This window comes from Bufo gargarizans, chromosome 3 (genome assembly GCF_014858855.1).
Source record: "Bufo gargarizans isolate SCDJY-AF-19 chromosome 3, ASM1485885v1, whole genome shotgun sequence".
NCBI classification, from domain to species: Eukaryota; Metazoa; Chordata; class Amphibia; order Anura; family Bufonidae; genus Bufo; species Bufo gargarizans.
In genome coordinates, this window is record NC_058082.1 from 250095304 (window position 1) to 250113215 (window position 17912).

A 17912-nucleotide genomic window follows, 5' to 3' on the forward strand; every position below is an offset into this window, starting at 1 on the left:
GATACTGCAGTAATATCAGCGACACCCAGTGGACACTCCAGATACTACAGTAATATCAGCAACACCCAGTGGACACTCCAGATACTACAGTAATATTAGCGACACACAGTGGACACTCTGGATACTGCAGTAATATCAGCGACACCCAGTGGACACTCCGGATACTGCAGTAATATCAGCGACACCCAGTGGACACTCCGGATGCTGCAGTAACATCAGGGACACCCAGTGGACACTCCGGATACTGCAGTAATATCAGCAACACCCAGTGGACACTCCGGATACTACAGTAATATTAGCGACACACAGTGGACACTCCGGATACTGCAGTAATATCAGCGACACCCTGTGGACATTCCGGATGCTGCAGTAACATCAGGGACACCCAGTGGACACTCCGGATACTGCAGTAATATCAGCAACACCCAGTGGACACTCCGGATACTACAGTAATATTAGCGACACACAGTGGACACTCCGGATACTGCAGTAATATCAGCGACACCCAGTGGACACTCCGGATACTGCAGTAATATCAGCGACACCCAGTGGACACTCCGGATACTGCAGTAATATCAGCGACACCCAGTGGACACTCCGGATACTACAGTAATATTAGCGACACCCAGTGGACACTCCGGATACTGCAGTAATATCAGCGACACCCAGTGGACACTCCGGATACTGCAGTAATATTAGCGACACCCAGTGGACACTCCGGATACTGCAGTAATATCAGCGACACCCAGTGGACACTCCGGATACTACAGTAATATTAGCGACACCCAGTGGACACTACGGATACTGCAGTAATATTAGCGACACCCAGTGGACACTCCGGATACTGCAGTAATATTAGCGACACCCAGTGGACACTCTGGATACTGCAGCAATGTCAGCGACACCCAGTGTACACTCCGGATACTGCAGTAATATTAGCGACACCCAGTGGACACTCCGGATACTGCAGCAATGTCAGCGAAACCCAGTGGACACTCTGGATACTGCAGCAATGTCAGCGACACCCAGTGGACATTCCGGATACTGCAGTAATATCAGCGACACCCAGTGGACACTCCGGATACTGCAGCAATGTCAGCGACACCCAGTGGACACTCCGGATACTGCAGTAATATCAGCGACACCCAGTGGACACTCCAGATACTACAGTAATATTAGCGACACCCAGTGGACACTCCGGATACTGCAGTAATATCAGCGACACCCAGTGGACATTCCGGATGCTGCAGTAACATCAGGGACACCCAGTGGACACTCCGGATACTGCAGTAATATCAGCAACACCCAGTGGACACTCCGGATACTACAGTAATATTAGCGACACACAGTGGACACTCCGGATACTGCAGTAATATTAGCGACACCCAGTGGACACTCCGGATACTGCAGTAATATTAGCGACACCCAGTGGACACTCCGGATACTGCAGCAATGTCAGCGACACCCAGTGGACATTCCGGATACTGCAGTAATATCAGCGACACCCAGTGGACACTCCGGATACTGCAGCAATGTCAGCGACACCCAGTGGACACTCCGGATACTGCAGCAATGTCAGCGACACCCAGTGGACACTCCGGATACTGCAGTAATATTAGCGACACCCAGTGGACACTCCGGATACTGCAGTAATATTAGCGACACCCAGTGGACACTCCGGATACTGCAGTAATATCAGCGACACCCAGTGGACACTCTGGATACTGCAGCAGTGTCAGCGACACACAGTGGACACTCCGGATACTGCAGTAATATTAGCGACACCCAGTGGACACTCCGGATACTGCAGTAATATCAGCGACACCCAGTGGACACTCCGGATACTGCAGTAATATCAGCGACACCCAGTGGACATTCCGGATACTGCAGTAACATCAGGGACACCCAGTGGACACTCCGGATACTGCAGCAATGTCAGCGACACCCAGTGGACACTCCGGATACTGCAGTAATATCAGCGACACCCAGTGGACACTCCAGATACTACAGTAATATTAGCGACACCCAGTGGACACTCCGGATACTGCAGTAATATCAGCGACACCCAGTGGACATTCCGGATGCTGCAGTAACATCAGGGACACCCAGTGGACACTCCGGATACTGCAGTAATATCAGCAACACCCAGTGGACACTCCGGATACTACAGTAATATTAGCGACACACAGTGGACACTCCGGATACTGCAGTAATATTAGCGACACCCAGTGGACACTCCGGATACTGCAGTAATATCAGCGACACCCAGTGGACACTCCGGATACTGCAGTAATATCAGCGACACCCAGTGGACACTCCGGATACTGCAGTAATATCAGCGACACCCAGTGGACACTCCGGATACTGCAGTAATATTAGCGACCCCCAGTGGACAGGGCTTTGCTTGTCTGAGCAGCAGTTTGTGCTCCAGAGCTGCACTTCTAAGTGGAAGACATTCTAGTCACCTATCTACATATCAGGGGCTCTTCCCTGCTCCTCCCGCCCGCACACAGCGCCCTATAGTGCCACACTCCGCCCTGGCACTACATGCCCACTCTATGATATTTGTGGAGGCTGACCGGTGCTGCAGAGTCCTGGGATTTCAGGACTGTGGCAGCGGATCTGGGATGACTGTGCGACGCTCCCATAGACCGCTGCCTTCTGTGCCGCCTTGGATTAGTAGGAGCAGGGCCGCCCACATGGCGGTTCATTTCTAGGTACCGCGTAACCGTGCAGCAGGAGGCGCGATCAACGAGACAAGTTCTGATCAGCATTTTATTGTCTCCATATTGGAAATGTACATGCGCCATATACCGGGGGGGGGGGGGTCACCCCACGAGCTACGGGCACGAAACTAACAGCACCCACAGACATCAGATGGACCTATGACAAATGTATGAAACCTAGTGAAGTTGTGTCAGTCTTCACTGTAGTTCTGGAATTCTATTCAGGAATATTCATTTTTCCATGGAGACGATCACGTGATCCGCTTTTCCTTCCTTCACATCTTCTCAACTTTAGACACAAAGTTCTGGATGTCGCGGGCCAGAAGTTCTGGTTCCTCAAAGGCAGCAAAGTGCCCCCCGCGGGGCATGTAGTTGTAGGAGACGATGTTGTGGAACTTCTGCTTTGCCCACACCCGGGGCGTGTGCTCCATCTCACAGGGGAAAGCCGCGATGCCAGTGGGCACAAACACCCCGACCCTGGAATGAGAATCGGCCCATTAATGGCAAGGCTCGCAGCAATGTTGCAGCCGCTTCTATAGCCCGGACCACCCTGTCCCTTCTAGTATCCCGGAGCCCCGGCACAAGGGTGTGCGGAATCAATTAAAGGGCCGGTGTCCAGTCTTATGGAAATACAGCCATTAGCCGTAAGCAGAGATACTGAAAAATAGGGATTGAATACAGGGCTCTGAATGCAGATGTGGAAACGGCGTAACGCACAGGATGCTGGACGGGGCCCCTAAAGAAAACATGGCGGCTTTCCTACAAGACCGGCGCTATATCTGTGAGGTGCAATACCAGATACAACCCCTGGACAAGAGGGGGCGCTGTACTTGGAAAAAGGTAGCCATGTTTTTTCAATCCTGGACAATGTGCACAAGGCGACAGGAAGTGAATCTGAGAGGGTCGGACCTAGTGATGCTACCAGGGGCCACAAAGCACGGGGGCCCATAACCCTCTCCTGCCCCGAACTGATGATGTCGCCATGGTTTACTGACAACTGTGAGGCTTTAGTCTATGAATGAGCCGTGACATCACTGCGCCCGCTACAATGACATCATCAACCCCTGACCAGATCCGCAGGGCACTGCCCGTCCTATCGCCCATCATCAGCCCAAGCCCCTTAACTGCCCCATCTTCAGCCTTACTTGGTGTCTGGGGTGCGATTATAGTCACGATGCAAGTTCTCCTTGTAGAACCTCATGGAGGATGCGATGGATCCGGTAATCCAGTAGATCATCACGTTGGTTAAGAGATCATCAAGAGTGAATTTCCTGAGCAGAAGAGAGAACATGATATATGGATCAGTCAACAGCAACATCTACAACTCCAAACCCCAAGCATGGCCTAAAAGGATTCATCGAGGTATCGCCTGTTTATAATATTTCTGAATTATGTTCTATACTCTAGTCATGTCCAGAGCTGCTGTCCAATTCTATGGTTACAATACATATTATGCAGGAGTCACATTCAAAGCTGCAGTCACAATTCTGCTGTTAAATCACATCTTCTCCCTCAGTCATTTCCAAAGCTACATTTGCAAGTAAGAAGCTAGCAGAATTGTGAATGCAGCTCTAAATGTCCTGGACTAACAGACATGATGTAACTGTCGAATTGTGGATGCAGCTTTAGGTGTAACTGGAGAATATGACTTGATGAGTCCAGCTCTTTGAGTACCATGATCAGTTCAGTAGAGATTCTACTATTTGACTAAAGTGTAAGACATGATGTATCAGCAGAATTGTGAATGCGCCTCTGGAGGTGACTGGGGTATAAGACATGAGGTAACAGAATTGTTGATGCAGTTCTAGATGTAACTGGAGTATATGCAGAATTGTGAATGCTGCTCTGGGAGTACTAGGGTCAGTATAGCAGAGGATTTCCAGGGGGGAAAGTCTCCGTCTTAGGCTGGAACGCTGAGTGGTCTGTTATCAGACAGCCCTCTCCATAATAAAGCCTCGACCTCACACCTGTCCAGGCCGCCGTCCTCTAGGTTTCGAAAGCCGTCTTCTGTCCATGTTGAGAACTTCTCTAGGATGTAGGCAGCGAGTCCAGCGGGAGAGTCATTCAGAGCCGAGCCTACAAGACAAGGGGCATGTGGAGCGAGGGGTCTTATAGGTTCTAAGGTGTGACTACTATTTCATCATTTGCCCATAAATCTATAGTAAAGGTAATTATAATAAACTGTGTAATATATTACACTATAGAGCAGTGCCTCCGCTCCTCAGACGCCTCTTCCCCTCAGAATCTCTGCACTCACTGAAAAGCAAGACGGCGATGAAGGTCAGAGCTTTCAGTCTTAGGGGTGATATTGTACCTGGCATCAGCCATATCTCTGATCAGAACCACCTGCTGGATCATTAGAAGCGGGTGCAGGACTGTGATCTGGGAGTGCAGTGCTCCTGAGTATGGGAGATCATCATCGCTGTGAGGGCTGCCCCTTCTGGAGAGGAGCTCAGGAAACGGGTAAACAAGTAGCCTGCCCCTGACAACTGGCCTCATCTAGATGCATCTGGACCTACTCTACCGCCTCCTCTCGCTCTCGGTTTGCTCCAGGCTGATGCAGGTTTACTCTCATGCCACCAATGCCACGTTCCTGTTAAGTGCATATACTAAATGTTGAATAATGATATATGCTACACTTGTTTTTGTGGTTCCTTACCTTGTGTCTGACTGCTCCCTACCCTAACACCACCAGCCACGATCATATACTTTCCTCAACGATGATTCTGCACCAAACCATGCCAGACGACCTCCGAGCAGTAACCCGTTGGGTCCAGGATAGCTGTGGTTGCTCTGCCATGATTATTGGTGACCATTCCGGTTTCTCACCTATAGTGTCAGGTTTGGTCGCCTGTATGTGAAAGTATCCGCTCTCCCTTAGGAGTCTGAACACATTCTCCATATAGGGATAAAGGTGTCTGACATCTTCTCTCGTCAGACCCACCAACCAGGGCACATATCGACCAATCAGCAGAGATTTCAGCCTCCCTAGTTCTCCGGTCATAAGCATCACAAAGTTCAGATGGAGACCCTTTACTGACCTGTGAGAAGAGCAAGACATGGATGGAGTGCAACCCCCATTAATGAAGAATTGTAGCAGATGTCCTATGAGATGACATGTGAGACACTTACTCCGGCTTCATCTGAGATAAGAGACAGGTGATCCTACTGCCCCAGTCTCCACCCTGGAGGTAAAATTCATTGTATCCAAGTCTTAGCATTAACTTGTAGAAGATGCGGGCAGCAGCGAAGGCATTAAATCCTGTATACAAGGAGTAGACATGGTCAATTCAGGGGTGGTGAAAATTATAAACTGTCTATGAGTGTAACGAGCGGTGAGCGTGAACCCACTGTACCAATTTATCAGTTTATCTTTGGGCTAGTCTTAAGGGTGTTATCCTAGCAATTCTGTGTTTTTCACTCTGTAACCCCGATACAGGGATCTAGCCTTCACTGCAAGGAGCACATCAGGCCGCTACCTCTTGGAATAGTCCTGGTGTGTTTGTTGATTGCCCCTCAAGTATCTGAGACCCAAGAGTGAACCACCAAAGGGTCAGGCAATATTTGTAGTCGGTAAACAGGCAGAGGTCAGGGCAGGCAGAGTACATGCAATTCCGTGAAATTAATCCCAGGTCAGGGCAGGCAGCAAAGGGTCAGCATGGTAGACAAGCTAGGGTAAGGGCAGGCTGCGGAGTATTAGAGTCGGCTAACAGGCAGAAGTTCAGTACACGGGCAGACTGCACACAAAGCAAGGAGGGCAGTGGCAAAAATGGGAGGAGTAGTAGTTCAATCAATAATGTTCCTAATAGAAGTACTGGGCAGTGATGGACACGGACCACTGATGAGGAACCTCAATTCCACCTTACTCACCCTTCTTAGATGGGGCCTCGGAAAAGCCGTATCCTGGGATAGATGGACAGATGACCTCAAAGGCAATGTTTGAATTTAGACCATGATACTTGGGGTCTGTCAGGAGCGGGAGGATGTGATAGAACTCGTAGAAGGAGCCTGGCCAGCCATGGACCATGAGAAGAGGATAGACTTTCTGTCCAGGGCTCAGATGTGATGGCTTCACATGGATGAAATGTATGTCCAGACCTATGGGATAAAGGACAATATATCACAGAGGTGACGTCAGGACATATAGACAGCTATGAGCTTCACAGTCTAACGTCTCCTCCACCTTCTATGGTTGTCTTAAAGTGTGGATATTTATTGAGGTTCTTTACTTGCTTCTTCCAGTCATACTCATTCCTCCAGTAAGAAATCACCTTCCTCAGATGTGTAGAGTTAAACCCATAGTGAAATCTGGAGTCTTCTAGAGGAGAGAAGAACCGGGAAGCATCCAAGCGTCTGTGAAGATCCTGGAGGGAAAACTAGCATATAGTGAAGGAGTCTCCAGACATCGGTCAGACAGATCACCGACAGCATGAGCGTTCTTGTCTGTCATCCATCCTCACAGCTAATCCCTACATCCATCCACATGCAGCCCCATTACCATCCATCTTCATAGCGGTGCTATATTTGCCTTCCAGACCCCTGTTTGGAAATCCTCTCCAAACTGCTATGTCCTCCCCAGACACCTATGTCTTACCCAGACTCCTATGTCCCTCTCCAGACTCCTCTGTTTCCTTCCAGACACCTGTGCCCCCTCCAGACTCCTCTGTCCCTTTTCAGACGCCTCTTTCCCCTCCAGACTTTTCTGTGCCTTCCAGACTCCTCTGCCCGTCTCCAGACTCCTCTGCCCGTCTCCAGACTCCTCTGTTCCCTTTCAGACCCGTTTGTCCCCCTAGAGATTCCCTCGGTCCCTGTCTAGTTTTTGGGCCCCATCTATCATGAATATTATATATCACTGGTCTCCCTATATGCAGCAGCAGGTTGTTTAGGCTTAGGGGCCCCGCTGCATCCGTGCACTTATTTCCTAGATCTCAGCTTTGTTCTAGTTACTTCTCAGTCAGGGTCTCATGAATGATACATCAGTATGAAAATATTGACCAGTTTCTGGGGGGCACGCAGAGCTTTTAGGAGACGAGACCCTGGTATAAGCTTCTGCACAAATAAATCATTACCTCAATATCGGCCTCCAAGGCCTCAACGACAAAGGGGCGCACACGCGTGTCCTCTCCGTGGGTGAGGGGCTTCTCCCCCGGACCCCACCAGCCTTCTCCCAGCTCAATAGACTTTATCTTCCGTCCATGCAGCTTCCAACACATCAGAGCCCCCCCCAAACCGAGAGCGGCCGGGATCAGGAGGCTGTGAGGCCAGTGGTCATTGAAGGCCGACCTGTGGAGAATGAGAGGTCAGGAGCTGACACATTATGTACATCAGATCAAGATGGACCCCACGGGCCTATTGTGGTTTCCCACCGCAGCAGTTTTATAACAGCAGTTGGATCACAGGGGTCAGACCAACGGGGCCTCCAAAAATCCAGACTGAGGGCGTCTCATCAGCCCTTTTCGAATGCAGAGTATGTGACTTCTGAATGCAGCTCTGGATGTGATTAGAGTATAAGACTTGGGAATGTTTCAAGGTGCAACCATAATGCCCAACACATTTGTGAAGCCACATAATACAGTCTGGTGTCCAGAAATGCAATACCGTCTTATGGAGGGCCGAGTCTTGTCATTTGTCTTCTGCCCACACTGACTCTACTATTTTAGAGCCCGGGTGCACCTAATAAAGGCTTCCCCCATACCAAACCTGCACATAACGGATCAAAGAAAGCCGCACTCCACCCTGTAAAACGCAGTACTGCCTCATGTGACCGGATGGAGCGGGCTCCCCTCCCCCATTGGCCGGCATGTTACCCTCGAACCTTTTTATATATTAGGGTCTCTGGGAATGACTCCTGTCTGGTCGGGTGTAGGGGCTCGGGGCTACACCTTGCTGGTCTGTCGTATGGGCCTTGAATTTGGCTGCTATGTGTCAGCCTCACCGGGTCTTTATCGGGTTTCAAGATCAATAGAATTATAGCGTCAACCGTGGATTCAGTTCTAATGTTGTAGAAGAATCTAGAACCTCCCTCTGGAAAAGAACCAGAACATGAACTTGATCCAGATCCTTTCCGGGAGCGGGAACGTGTATGCAGCAGCCCCTGTCCTCTGTGTGGCTTCTGTGGCTCCATAGGGAGACAGTATAATTCCCATAGACTCCAATGGTATTGCACTGAAGTCTATGAGAATAGCAATCCAATGATTGCTTGCGTAAAAATTTTTTTTTAAAAGTCTTTTTAAAAATATAAAAATTCAAATCATTCCCCTTTCCCCAAAATCAAAATAAAAAAGCATAAAAAGTAAAAAAAATACACATCATGGGCATTGCCGTGTGCAAAAATGCCCATACAGTTAAAATATGAAAATATTTAATCCCTGGGAAAAAAAAGTCTAAGTGATCAATTTGGCGTTTTTGGGGCAATTCTCATCTCACAATTTTTTTAATAAAAAGTGATCAAAAAGTTGTTCACATCCCATAATAGTATCCATGAGAAGTACAGATTGTCCCACAAAGAGACCTGCGCCTGGAGTAAAAACTGCGAAGCCTCTGACTGGAGTAGACGATTGGCATAAAGTCCCAGTCCCCACGGCCCCTAAGTGAAAACACCTGTGCAGCAAAATATTGTCACATAGACATTTACAAAAAGTCACAAGAAGTCACAAGAAGGGGTCTTCCGACTATTTTTAAACCAAAACCTGGTCTAGAAATGTTAGTAAAAGACCCCCAGTGACTCCGAGGTGGAGTGATGGCACCAGTGATCATTCATCCCCAACAGTGGAGGTGATCGCTGCTTGTAAATGTAGCTCTTCACCTCCACTGAATGAGCAGCCAGTTGCCGGAGAACAGCGCTTCCTTCCTGACAATCAACAGCTGCATCGGCCTTTAGCCCCCCCATTGGGATTTTACCCGTGTTTTGGATGAAGCCTTACCCCACACTGTCTGACCTGGGCCTAGTGCTGCACTGACAGCAGCTTGCATATGACTGTATAATTATAGATACATTTTTCATTTGTCGGTATACGTTTCTAATTATTGTGCCCCCGCTCACCACTTTATAATGTCCGCTCAGCGGCACCTGCAGTCATCATGATGATGACTTCTTCAGCAATACGTTCAGTTGCGGCGCCGCCTCCACATATTTCTGCGCTACTGCTGCAGCTCCTCCTTCTTTTTCTGACCGGAAGAGGAGAGGAGGACTGAGCAGCACGAAGCAGCAGGGCAAGGTAATGTGGAGGTGGAGCTGTCTTTTAACCTGAGGGAGGCTAAAGTGGTTTTACCCTGCTGTGTCAGGGACAGGGTAAGACGCCGCCTGCAAAGTGAAGACATTAAAATCTCCCTGAGTGTTCCCATAGATCACGCGGGAGCAGAGTGCAGGGTAATTACAGAGCTTCATGTTACATTTAGTTGAACAGGACACTGCACAGCCCTTTGAATGAGAAATTTATCATTTTATGTTTGCAAAGTGAGGAGGGCTTCAGGCTTTCACTGCATGTCTCCCACACAACATTACCAGTCCCTTCATATCCCAGTGCCTCACTCTGCCCTCAGCATGGTATGTAGCTGGAGGGAGAAAGCACGACCTTACCACTATGTAGGGTACAGTAGGCAATCTCCACAGCACATACCACATAGGTTGCAGCCTGGCTGTGCAGCACCTTCTTCTTCTGCAATACAGAAGAAGCTGCAGCAAAGAAAAGTAAAAGTTCAAATGAGACCACAATGTTGTCTTTATAGTGTTAAAGAAACTATTCACTCAATGAAGGACAAAGGCATATTTTATGTTCACCATCATATAACCAAGTGCAAAATAATAATTGTTACTTATATAATACTGCCTCTATGTACAAGAATATAACTACTATAATACCGCCTCCTATGTACAAGAATATAACTACTATAATACCGCCTCCTATGTACAAAAATATAACTACTATAATACCGCCTCCTATGTACAAGAATATAACTACTATAATACTGCTCCTATGTACAAGAATATAACTACTATAATACTGCTCCTATGTACAAGAATATAACTACTATAATACTGCCTCCTATGTACAAGAATATAACTACTATAATACTGCCTCCTATGTACAAGAATATAACTACTATAATACTGCTCCTATGTACAAGAATATATCTACTATAATACTGCTCCTATGTACAGGAATATAACTACTATAATACTGCTCCCTATATACAGGAATATAACTACTATAATACTGCTCCTATGTACAGGAATATAACTACTATGATACTGCTCCTATGTACAAGAATATAACTACTATAATACTGCTCCTATGTACAGGAATATAACTACTATAATACTGCTCCTATGTACAAGAATATAACTACTATAATACCGCTCCTATGTACAAGAATATAACTACTATAATACCGCCTCCTATGTACAAGAATATAACTACTATAATACCGCCTCCTATGTACAAAAATATAACTACTATAATACCGCCTCCTATGTACAAGAATATAACTACTATAATACTGCTCCTATGTACAAGAATATAACTACTATAATACTGCTCCTATGTACAAGAATATAACTACTATAATACTGCTCCTATGTACAAGAATATAACTACTATAATACTGCCTCCTATGTACAAGAATATAACTACTATAATACTGCTCCTATGTACAAGAATATATCTACTATAATACTGCTCCTATGTACAGGAATATAACTACTATAATACTGCTCCCTATATACAGGAATATAACTACTATAATACTGCTCCTATGTACAGGAATATAACTACTATGATACTGCTCCTATGTACAAGAATATAACTACTATAATACTGCTCCTATGTACAGGAATATAACTACTATAATACTGCTCCTATGTACAAGAATATAACTACTATAATAGCGCTCCTATGTACAAGAATATAACTACTATAATACTGCTCCTATGTACAGGAATATAACTACTATAATACTGCTCATATGTACAAGAATATAACTACTATAATACTGCCTCCTATGTACAAGAATATAACTACTATAATACTGCTCCTATGTACAGGAATATAACTGCTATAATTCTGCTCCTATGTGCAGTAATATAACTACTATAATACTGCTCCTATGTACAAGAATATAACTACTATAATACTGCTCCTATGTACAAGAATATAACTACTATAATACTGCTCCTATGTACAAGAATATAACTACTATAATACTGCTCCTATGTACAAGTATATAACTACTATAATACTGCTCCTATGTACAGGAATATAACTGCTATAATTCTGCTCCTATGTACAGGAATATAACTACTATAATACTGCTCCTATGTACAAGAATATAACTACTATAATACTGCTCATATGTACAAGAATATAACTACTATAATACTGCCTCCTATGTACAAGAATATAACTACTATAATACTGCTCCTATGTACAGGAATATAACTGCTATAATTCTGCTCCTATGTGCAGTAATATAACTACTATAATACTGCCCCTTCTTGTTTGCCTGTCCTATCGCCCACCTTTGACTAAGCATTGCCCATCTCTAAGTCGACCGCGCTCAGCAGCGGCCAAGGCTTAGAGGGAACACTGCTCACAGGAGTCACTCTCTGTTCTTCCAGGTCCAGCAACCCCAGGCAGTAGATCCTTCTTATGGAGAGTTTAAGACAAAGTGTTTCCCTCTTCTGGGGAAGAAAAGAGAGAGGAATGTTCTTACAAAAACAGAAACTGTCATGCCCATCCGGTCGGGGAGACTAGGATGTTGACCAGGAGGAAGCTCGAGTCTCCACCTCTAGGGGAAGTAGGGTCTTCAAAATGTTTGAAGCTTTGAAAAAAGCTGTGATGGAAGAATGGAAATGGAAGTGATCCTGCCTGATGTCTATGTTCCTATGGACAGCCTCTCTTTTCTGAACAGGTCAGCTCTGCCTAAGGTGGGGAGCTAAGCAGGGTGGGCTATGTTCTGGTCTGGATGGGGGACCAGTGTTTGAGAAAGTAAAGTTGTCTTGCAGATCTAAAGGGCCAGAGAGTCATTTGCTCAGTTTTCTTCTGTGGAAGCGTCTACCTGATCAGACCTTTCTTCTGCACAATCTATTGAGGTGAATGTGCCTGTTTTTGTCGGAGCGCAAAAGTACAATTTAATGGAGTCTCCTCTGAAAGTTGCCAGGTTCAGTGCCAAGTTGGAAATATTCTTTCCCCTTTGTCAGGAGGGCAGTCTGATCCCTCTAATGTTGTTAGAGCCCCTCTGCTAGCGCCGTGTCCATCCCTTGGGCGGATGAAGTCTGATCCCTCTAATGTTGTTAGAGCCCCTCTGCTAGCGCCGTGTCCATCCCTTGGGCGGATGAAGTCTGATCCCTCTAATGTTGTTAGAGCCCCTCTGCTAGCGCCGTGTCCATCCCTTGGGCAGATGAAGTCTGATCCTGCTGGATCAGATGTGGTGCGCAGAGGAGGAGGACGGCTCTGAGGTGGTTCATTTAGACTTCCACCACACAAGGGGCCCTCCCCATGGGTTACTTCTTGTTAAATCCCCATTATTGTGCTGCTGGTAAGACATTCAAAAACAAAAAAAAAAGATACATAAAGATACAATGTAAAAAAAAAGACATGGTAAGGCAGCTCTGGATGTGACTAGAGTATAAACCCTGGGAATGCAGCTCTGGATGTGATTGGAGAACAAGCCATTCAGAGCATCCCACCTCTACACGTCAAGAGTAATGAAGAGGTTAAGTGAAATAATGAAACCTTTAAACTCTGGCAAAATGTCTGATTTCTGTGTGTTTTCTATGAATCTGCAGCCAAATCTGTGAAATATTAACATTTCCATCATCCTCAGAGGATCCTGGGAGCGGCTGATCGGTGCCAGGCTTCACCCCAGGAGCTGCGTGCTCAATGTCAGGCGGGGGCCGAGGAGTCGCCCCCTGCACTGACCTGCAATATGTGACAATTATAAGCGGCTTCGTTAGCCTTCCATTCTTTACACTTCTTTTCAGATAAGTCTAGAAAACAATATGTTATCTGGAAACAGTCAGCAAGCTGGGGGTTAACTTCTTATTCTTTGACTTTGTTGAGCTATCTGACGGATCATTAGCACATATGAGGCTGTGTTCACACATTGCTGTGGTATCACATTTATTGCTTAGATTTTTGCTGTGGTAACATGCACTATAACTGCAATGTGTGAACTGAGCCGTTGCCGGAGCCCGGTTTAGTTTACATACAGCAGTAAAAGAGTCTCATTCCCGTGCAGCCGTCTTCCTCAGAAACATGCACCAAGCACATCACATGCATGTCTAGTGCCCTGGAGCAAGGGAACTTTGGACTACGGACGTGTGTGGACATTTGCCCCTATTGCTACTATGCAAAGTCATCATCTCCCTACTTTATTGCAAGGGTTAACTTGCAGTGCGATTTCTGCTGTTGTGTGCGCTTATACTGGTTTATATCGTTGGACTGCATTTCTATCTTTATTATAATATATACTGCACTAAATCTGCACTGCACTGTGGAAGGGGTTAATGCACAGCCAGCTAATGCAGAGAGACTTTGGGACTTTCTATTTATGCACTGAGAAGTTAGTAATTTCCCAGAGTTATTATAAGAGAATATATAGACTTAAAGGGGTTTTCCGAGATTTTCCAAGATGGTCTGTCTTCTCGATAGGTCATCAGTATCTGATCGAAAGGAGGTCCTACACCCAGGACCCCGCGATTAGCTGCTTGAGAAGGAACTTCATCAGTCACGTGACCCAGGAGAAGCTCAGCCCCATTCAAGTGAACAAGCACAACCTCTATACAATGTACGACGCTGTGCTTGGTGAGCATGGAGAAGGCCGCGGTGCTCACAGAAGTGCCGGAGCCTCTCAAACAGCTGATCGGCAGGAGTCAGACCCCCTACGATCTTGGAAAAGCCTTTTGGTGGAGGTAAAAACCAGACACGCTGACCTTTTGTCTGGTTTAGGGTACTTTCACACTAGCGTTTTTCTTTTCCGGCATAGAGTTCCGTCACAGGGGCTCTATACCGGAAAAGAACTGATCAGGCATATCCCCATGCATTCTGAATGGAGAGTAATCCGTTCAGTTTGCATCAGGATGTCTTCAGTTCAGTCGTTTTGACTGATCAGGCAAAAGAGAAAACCGTAGCATGCTACGGTTTTTTCTCCGGCGAAAAAAACTGAAGACATGCCTGAACGCCGGATCCGGCATTTTTTCCCATAGGAATGTATTAGCGCCGGATCCGGCATTCAGAATACCGGAATGCCGGATCCGTCGTTCCGGCATGCGCATGCGCAGATCGGTAAAAATGCGAAAAATGTACAAGACGGATCCGTCGGTCCGCATGACAAGCGGAGAGACGGATCCGTCCTTGCAATGCATTTGTGAGACGGATCCGCATCCGGATCCGTCTCACAAATGCTTTCAGGCAGCAGCAGATCGGCGGATCCGGCGGCCAGTTCCGACGACGGAACTGCCCGCCGGATCACACTGCCGCAAGTGTGAAAGTAGCCTTAGCTCTGTTGTTAATGTCTGAAGAGTTGCAACATTGTGTCTGTTTAGGCTGTGCTTCTCCACTCCTCCCACTAGTTTCATTGGAAACTGTATAGAAGGAGAGCAGTCACAGATCTTAATGGTCTGCAGATATGGACCAGAGAGTCTGCCAGACTGCAGATTGGGAACATAAGAGGACGCTGAGACAGGGATACTCTGCCACAAACCCTGGGTCACCAGCTCAGTGACCAGGGAGCCAGACAGACGACTGAGCCACAGATCCTGGGCCACCAGCCCTTTGGCGAGGTTACCAGTCATCTGAGAGAGAGAGAGCAACAGCAGGTTCAGGCCTTTCCTCAGCACGGAACCTTCTTCTGCCCAGGAGGCAGCAACATGCGGTGACACCTTGACGGTGTCCGGGGGACCCATTGTAGCATTAGGACCACCCCAAGCCCAGCCACTGCACATGACTGTGGCATGCAGTCCATACATCCAGGTCGAATGTTCTCCATCCTTGTGTGAATTAGGGTGGGTTCACATCGCATTTTATGCGTCTGTTTGACGTATACGTTAGAATAAAAGGATACAAAAATGCCGCACCTAAAGAATTTCTGGATAATTGTGACCGCAGCTCTGGTTGCAACTAGAGTATAAAGCATGACGTGATATAGAATCATTAAATGTATAGCAATATGCATACACATCACACCTCCAGTCTGCATCAGTCTATCTGGGAGGGGGAGGCTGGCACTGCATGAACCTCGCTCTTGTGGCAGGGGAGAAGTTATGGCACCAGGACAAAGTTTGTAAATTTTCAATGGGGGAAGGACGCTGGCTGCACCCCTGTATGGCTGATAGCACCTGTGATCATGGACTTCTGCAGGGTCCACTGCCGCCACCACCCTCACCTGCCGTCCTCCAGGAGCTGCTTCCACATACTCGGCTCTGCTGTGCCGTCTTCTTGCTGTGGCTGCCCTTTGTCTTGTCACGTGAACCTACAGAGCTGACACCCGCCCTCAGCTCCTCCTAGAGTCATCTGAGGAGAGATGTAAAGCACCAAAAATAAGACAAATAAACGAGTCCCGTCCCGTGTGAGGTGGCAGCCATCATGTCACCCCGATCCGGACACACCCTGAAAGCCCTGGCTATAAACCAGACACTCCCTGACAAAAAAGGAAGGAGAACGAAGGTTTCTCTGTGTGACTGTAACAGATATGTACGGCCTCTAACCTAGATACAAGATGAGATACAGCCTCTAACCTGGATACAAGATGAGATACGGCCTCTAACCTGGATACAAGATGAGATACAGCCTCTAGCATGGATACAAGATTAGATACGACCTCTAGCCTGGATACAAGATGAGATACGGCCTGTAGCCTGGATACAAGATGAGATACGGCCTCTAGCCTGGATACAAGATGAGATTCGGCCTCTAACCTGGATACAAGATGAGATACGGCCTCTAACCTGGATACAAGATGAGATACAGCCTCTAACCTGGATACAAGATGAGATACGACCTCTAGCCTGGATACAAGATGAGATACGGCCTCCAGCCTGGATACAAGATGAGATACGGCCTCTAGCCTGGATACAAGATGAGATACGGCCTCTAGCCTAGATACAAGATGAGATACGGCCTCTAGCCTGGATACAAGATGAGATACGGCCTCCAGCCTGGATACAAGATGAGATACGGCCTCTAGCCTGGATACAAGATGAGATACGGCCTCCAGCCTGGATAGAAGATGAGATATGGACTCTAGCCTGGATACAAGATGAGATACGGCCTCTAGCCTGGATACAAGATGAGATACGGCCTCCAGCCTGGATACAAGATGAGATACGGCCTCTAACCTGGATACAAGATGAGATACGGCCTCTAGCCTGGATACAAGATGAGATACGGCCTCCAGCCTGGATAGAAGATGAGATATGGACTCTAGCCTGGATACAAGATGAGATACGGCCTCTAGCCTGGATACAAGATGAGATACGGCCTTCAGCCTGGATACAACATGAGATACGGCCTCTAACCTGGATACAAGATGAGATACAGCCTCTAACCTGGATACAAGATGAGATACGACCTCTAGCCTGGATACAAGATGAGATACGGCCTCCAGCCTGGATACAAGATGAGATACGGCCTCTAGCCTGGATACAAGATGAGATACGGCCTCTAGCCTAGATACAAGATGAGATACGGCCTCTAGCCTGGATACAAGATGAGATACGGCCTCCAGCCTGGATACAAGATGAGATACGGCCTCTAGCCTGGATACAAGATGAGATACGGCCTCCAGCCTGGATAGAAGATGAGATATGGACTCTAGCCTGGATACAAGATGAGATACGGCCTCTAGCCTGGATACAAGATGAGATACGGCCTCCAGCCTGGATACAAGATGAGATACGGCCTCTAACCTGGATACAAGATGAGATACGGCCTCTAGCCTGGATACAAGATGAGATACGGCCTCCAGCCTGGATAGAAGATGAGATATGGACTCTAGCCTGGATACAAGATGAGATACGGCCTCTAGCCTGGATACAAGATGAGATACGGCCTTCAGCCTGGATACAACATGAGATACGGCCTCTAACCTGGATACAAGATGAGATACAGCCTCTAACCTGGATACAAGATGAGATACGACCTCTAGCCTGGATACAAGATGAGATACGGCCTCCAGCCTGGATACAAG

At 47.1% G+C, this 17912-nt stretch overlaps 1 protein-coding gene across 3 annotated transcripts; it reads right to left on the reverse strand.

The window, feature by feature from the left end:
* Positions 1-2761: 2761 nt before the first annotated feature.
* Positions 2762-16286, reverse strand: LOC122931002 (epoxide hydrolase 1-like). 3 transcript variants are annotated; one of them, XM_044284837.1, is made up of 9 exons: positions 16110-16286; positions 7796-8009; positions 6910-7090; positions 6597-6824; positions 5859-5988; positions 5556-5767; positions 4694-4802; positions 3872-3997; positions 2762-3203 (listed from the first exon to the last, which is right to left on the reverse strand). In XM_044284837.1, exons 1-9 carry the CDS (start codon positions 16136-16138, stop codon positions 3002-3004), a joined length of 1431 nt encoding a protein of 476 aa, XP_044140772.1. In that variant the 5' UTR covers positions 16139-16286; the 3' UTR covers positions 2762-3001. The 3 variants fall into 3 exon arrangements, with proteins under 3 accessions (XP_044140772.1, XP_044140773.1, XP_044140774.1); XM_044284838.1 differs by lacking the exon at positions 16110-16286 and adding an exon at positions 12244-12392; XM_044284839.1 differs by lacking the exon at positions 16110-16286 and adding an exon at positions 9769-9840.
* Between the last annotated feature and the right edge of the window lie 1626 nt (positions 16287-17912).

Bases quoted from the DNA above. Each gene is read 5' to 3' on its own strand.
- LOC122931002 (XM_044284837.1), bottom strand. From the start codon at position 16,138: ATGTGGAAGCAGCTCCTGGAGGACGGCAG. The intron at 7,091-7,795 runs GTAATGATTTAT...TTTTCCCTCCAG, and splicing joins CCTTGGAGGCCGATATTGAG to GATCTTCACAGACGCTTGGA. The intron at 3,204-3,871 runs GTAAGGCTGAAG...TTCTCATTCCAG, and splicing joins AATCGCACCCCAGACACCAA to GGTCGGGGTGTTTGTGCCCA.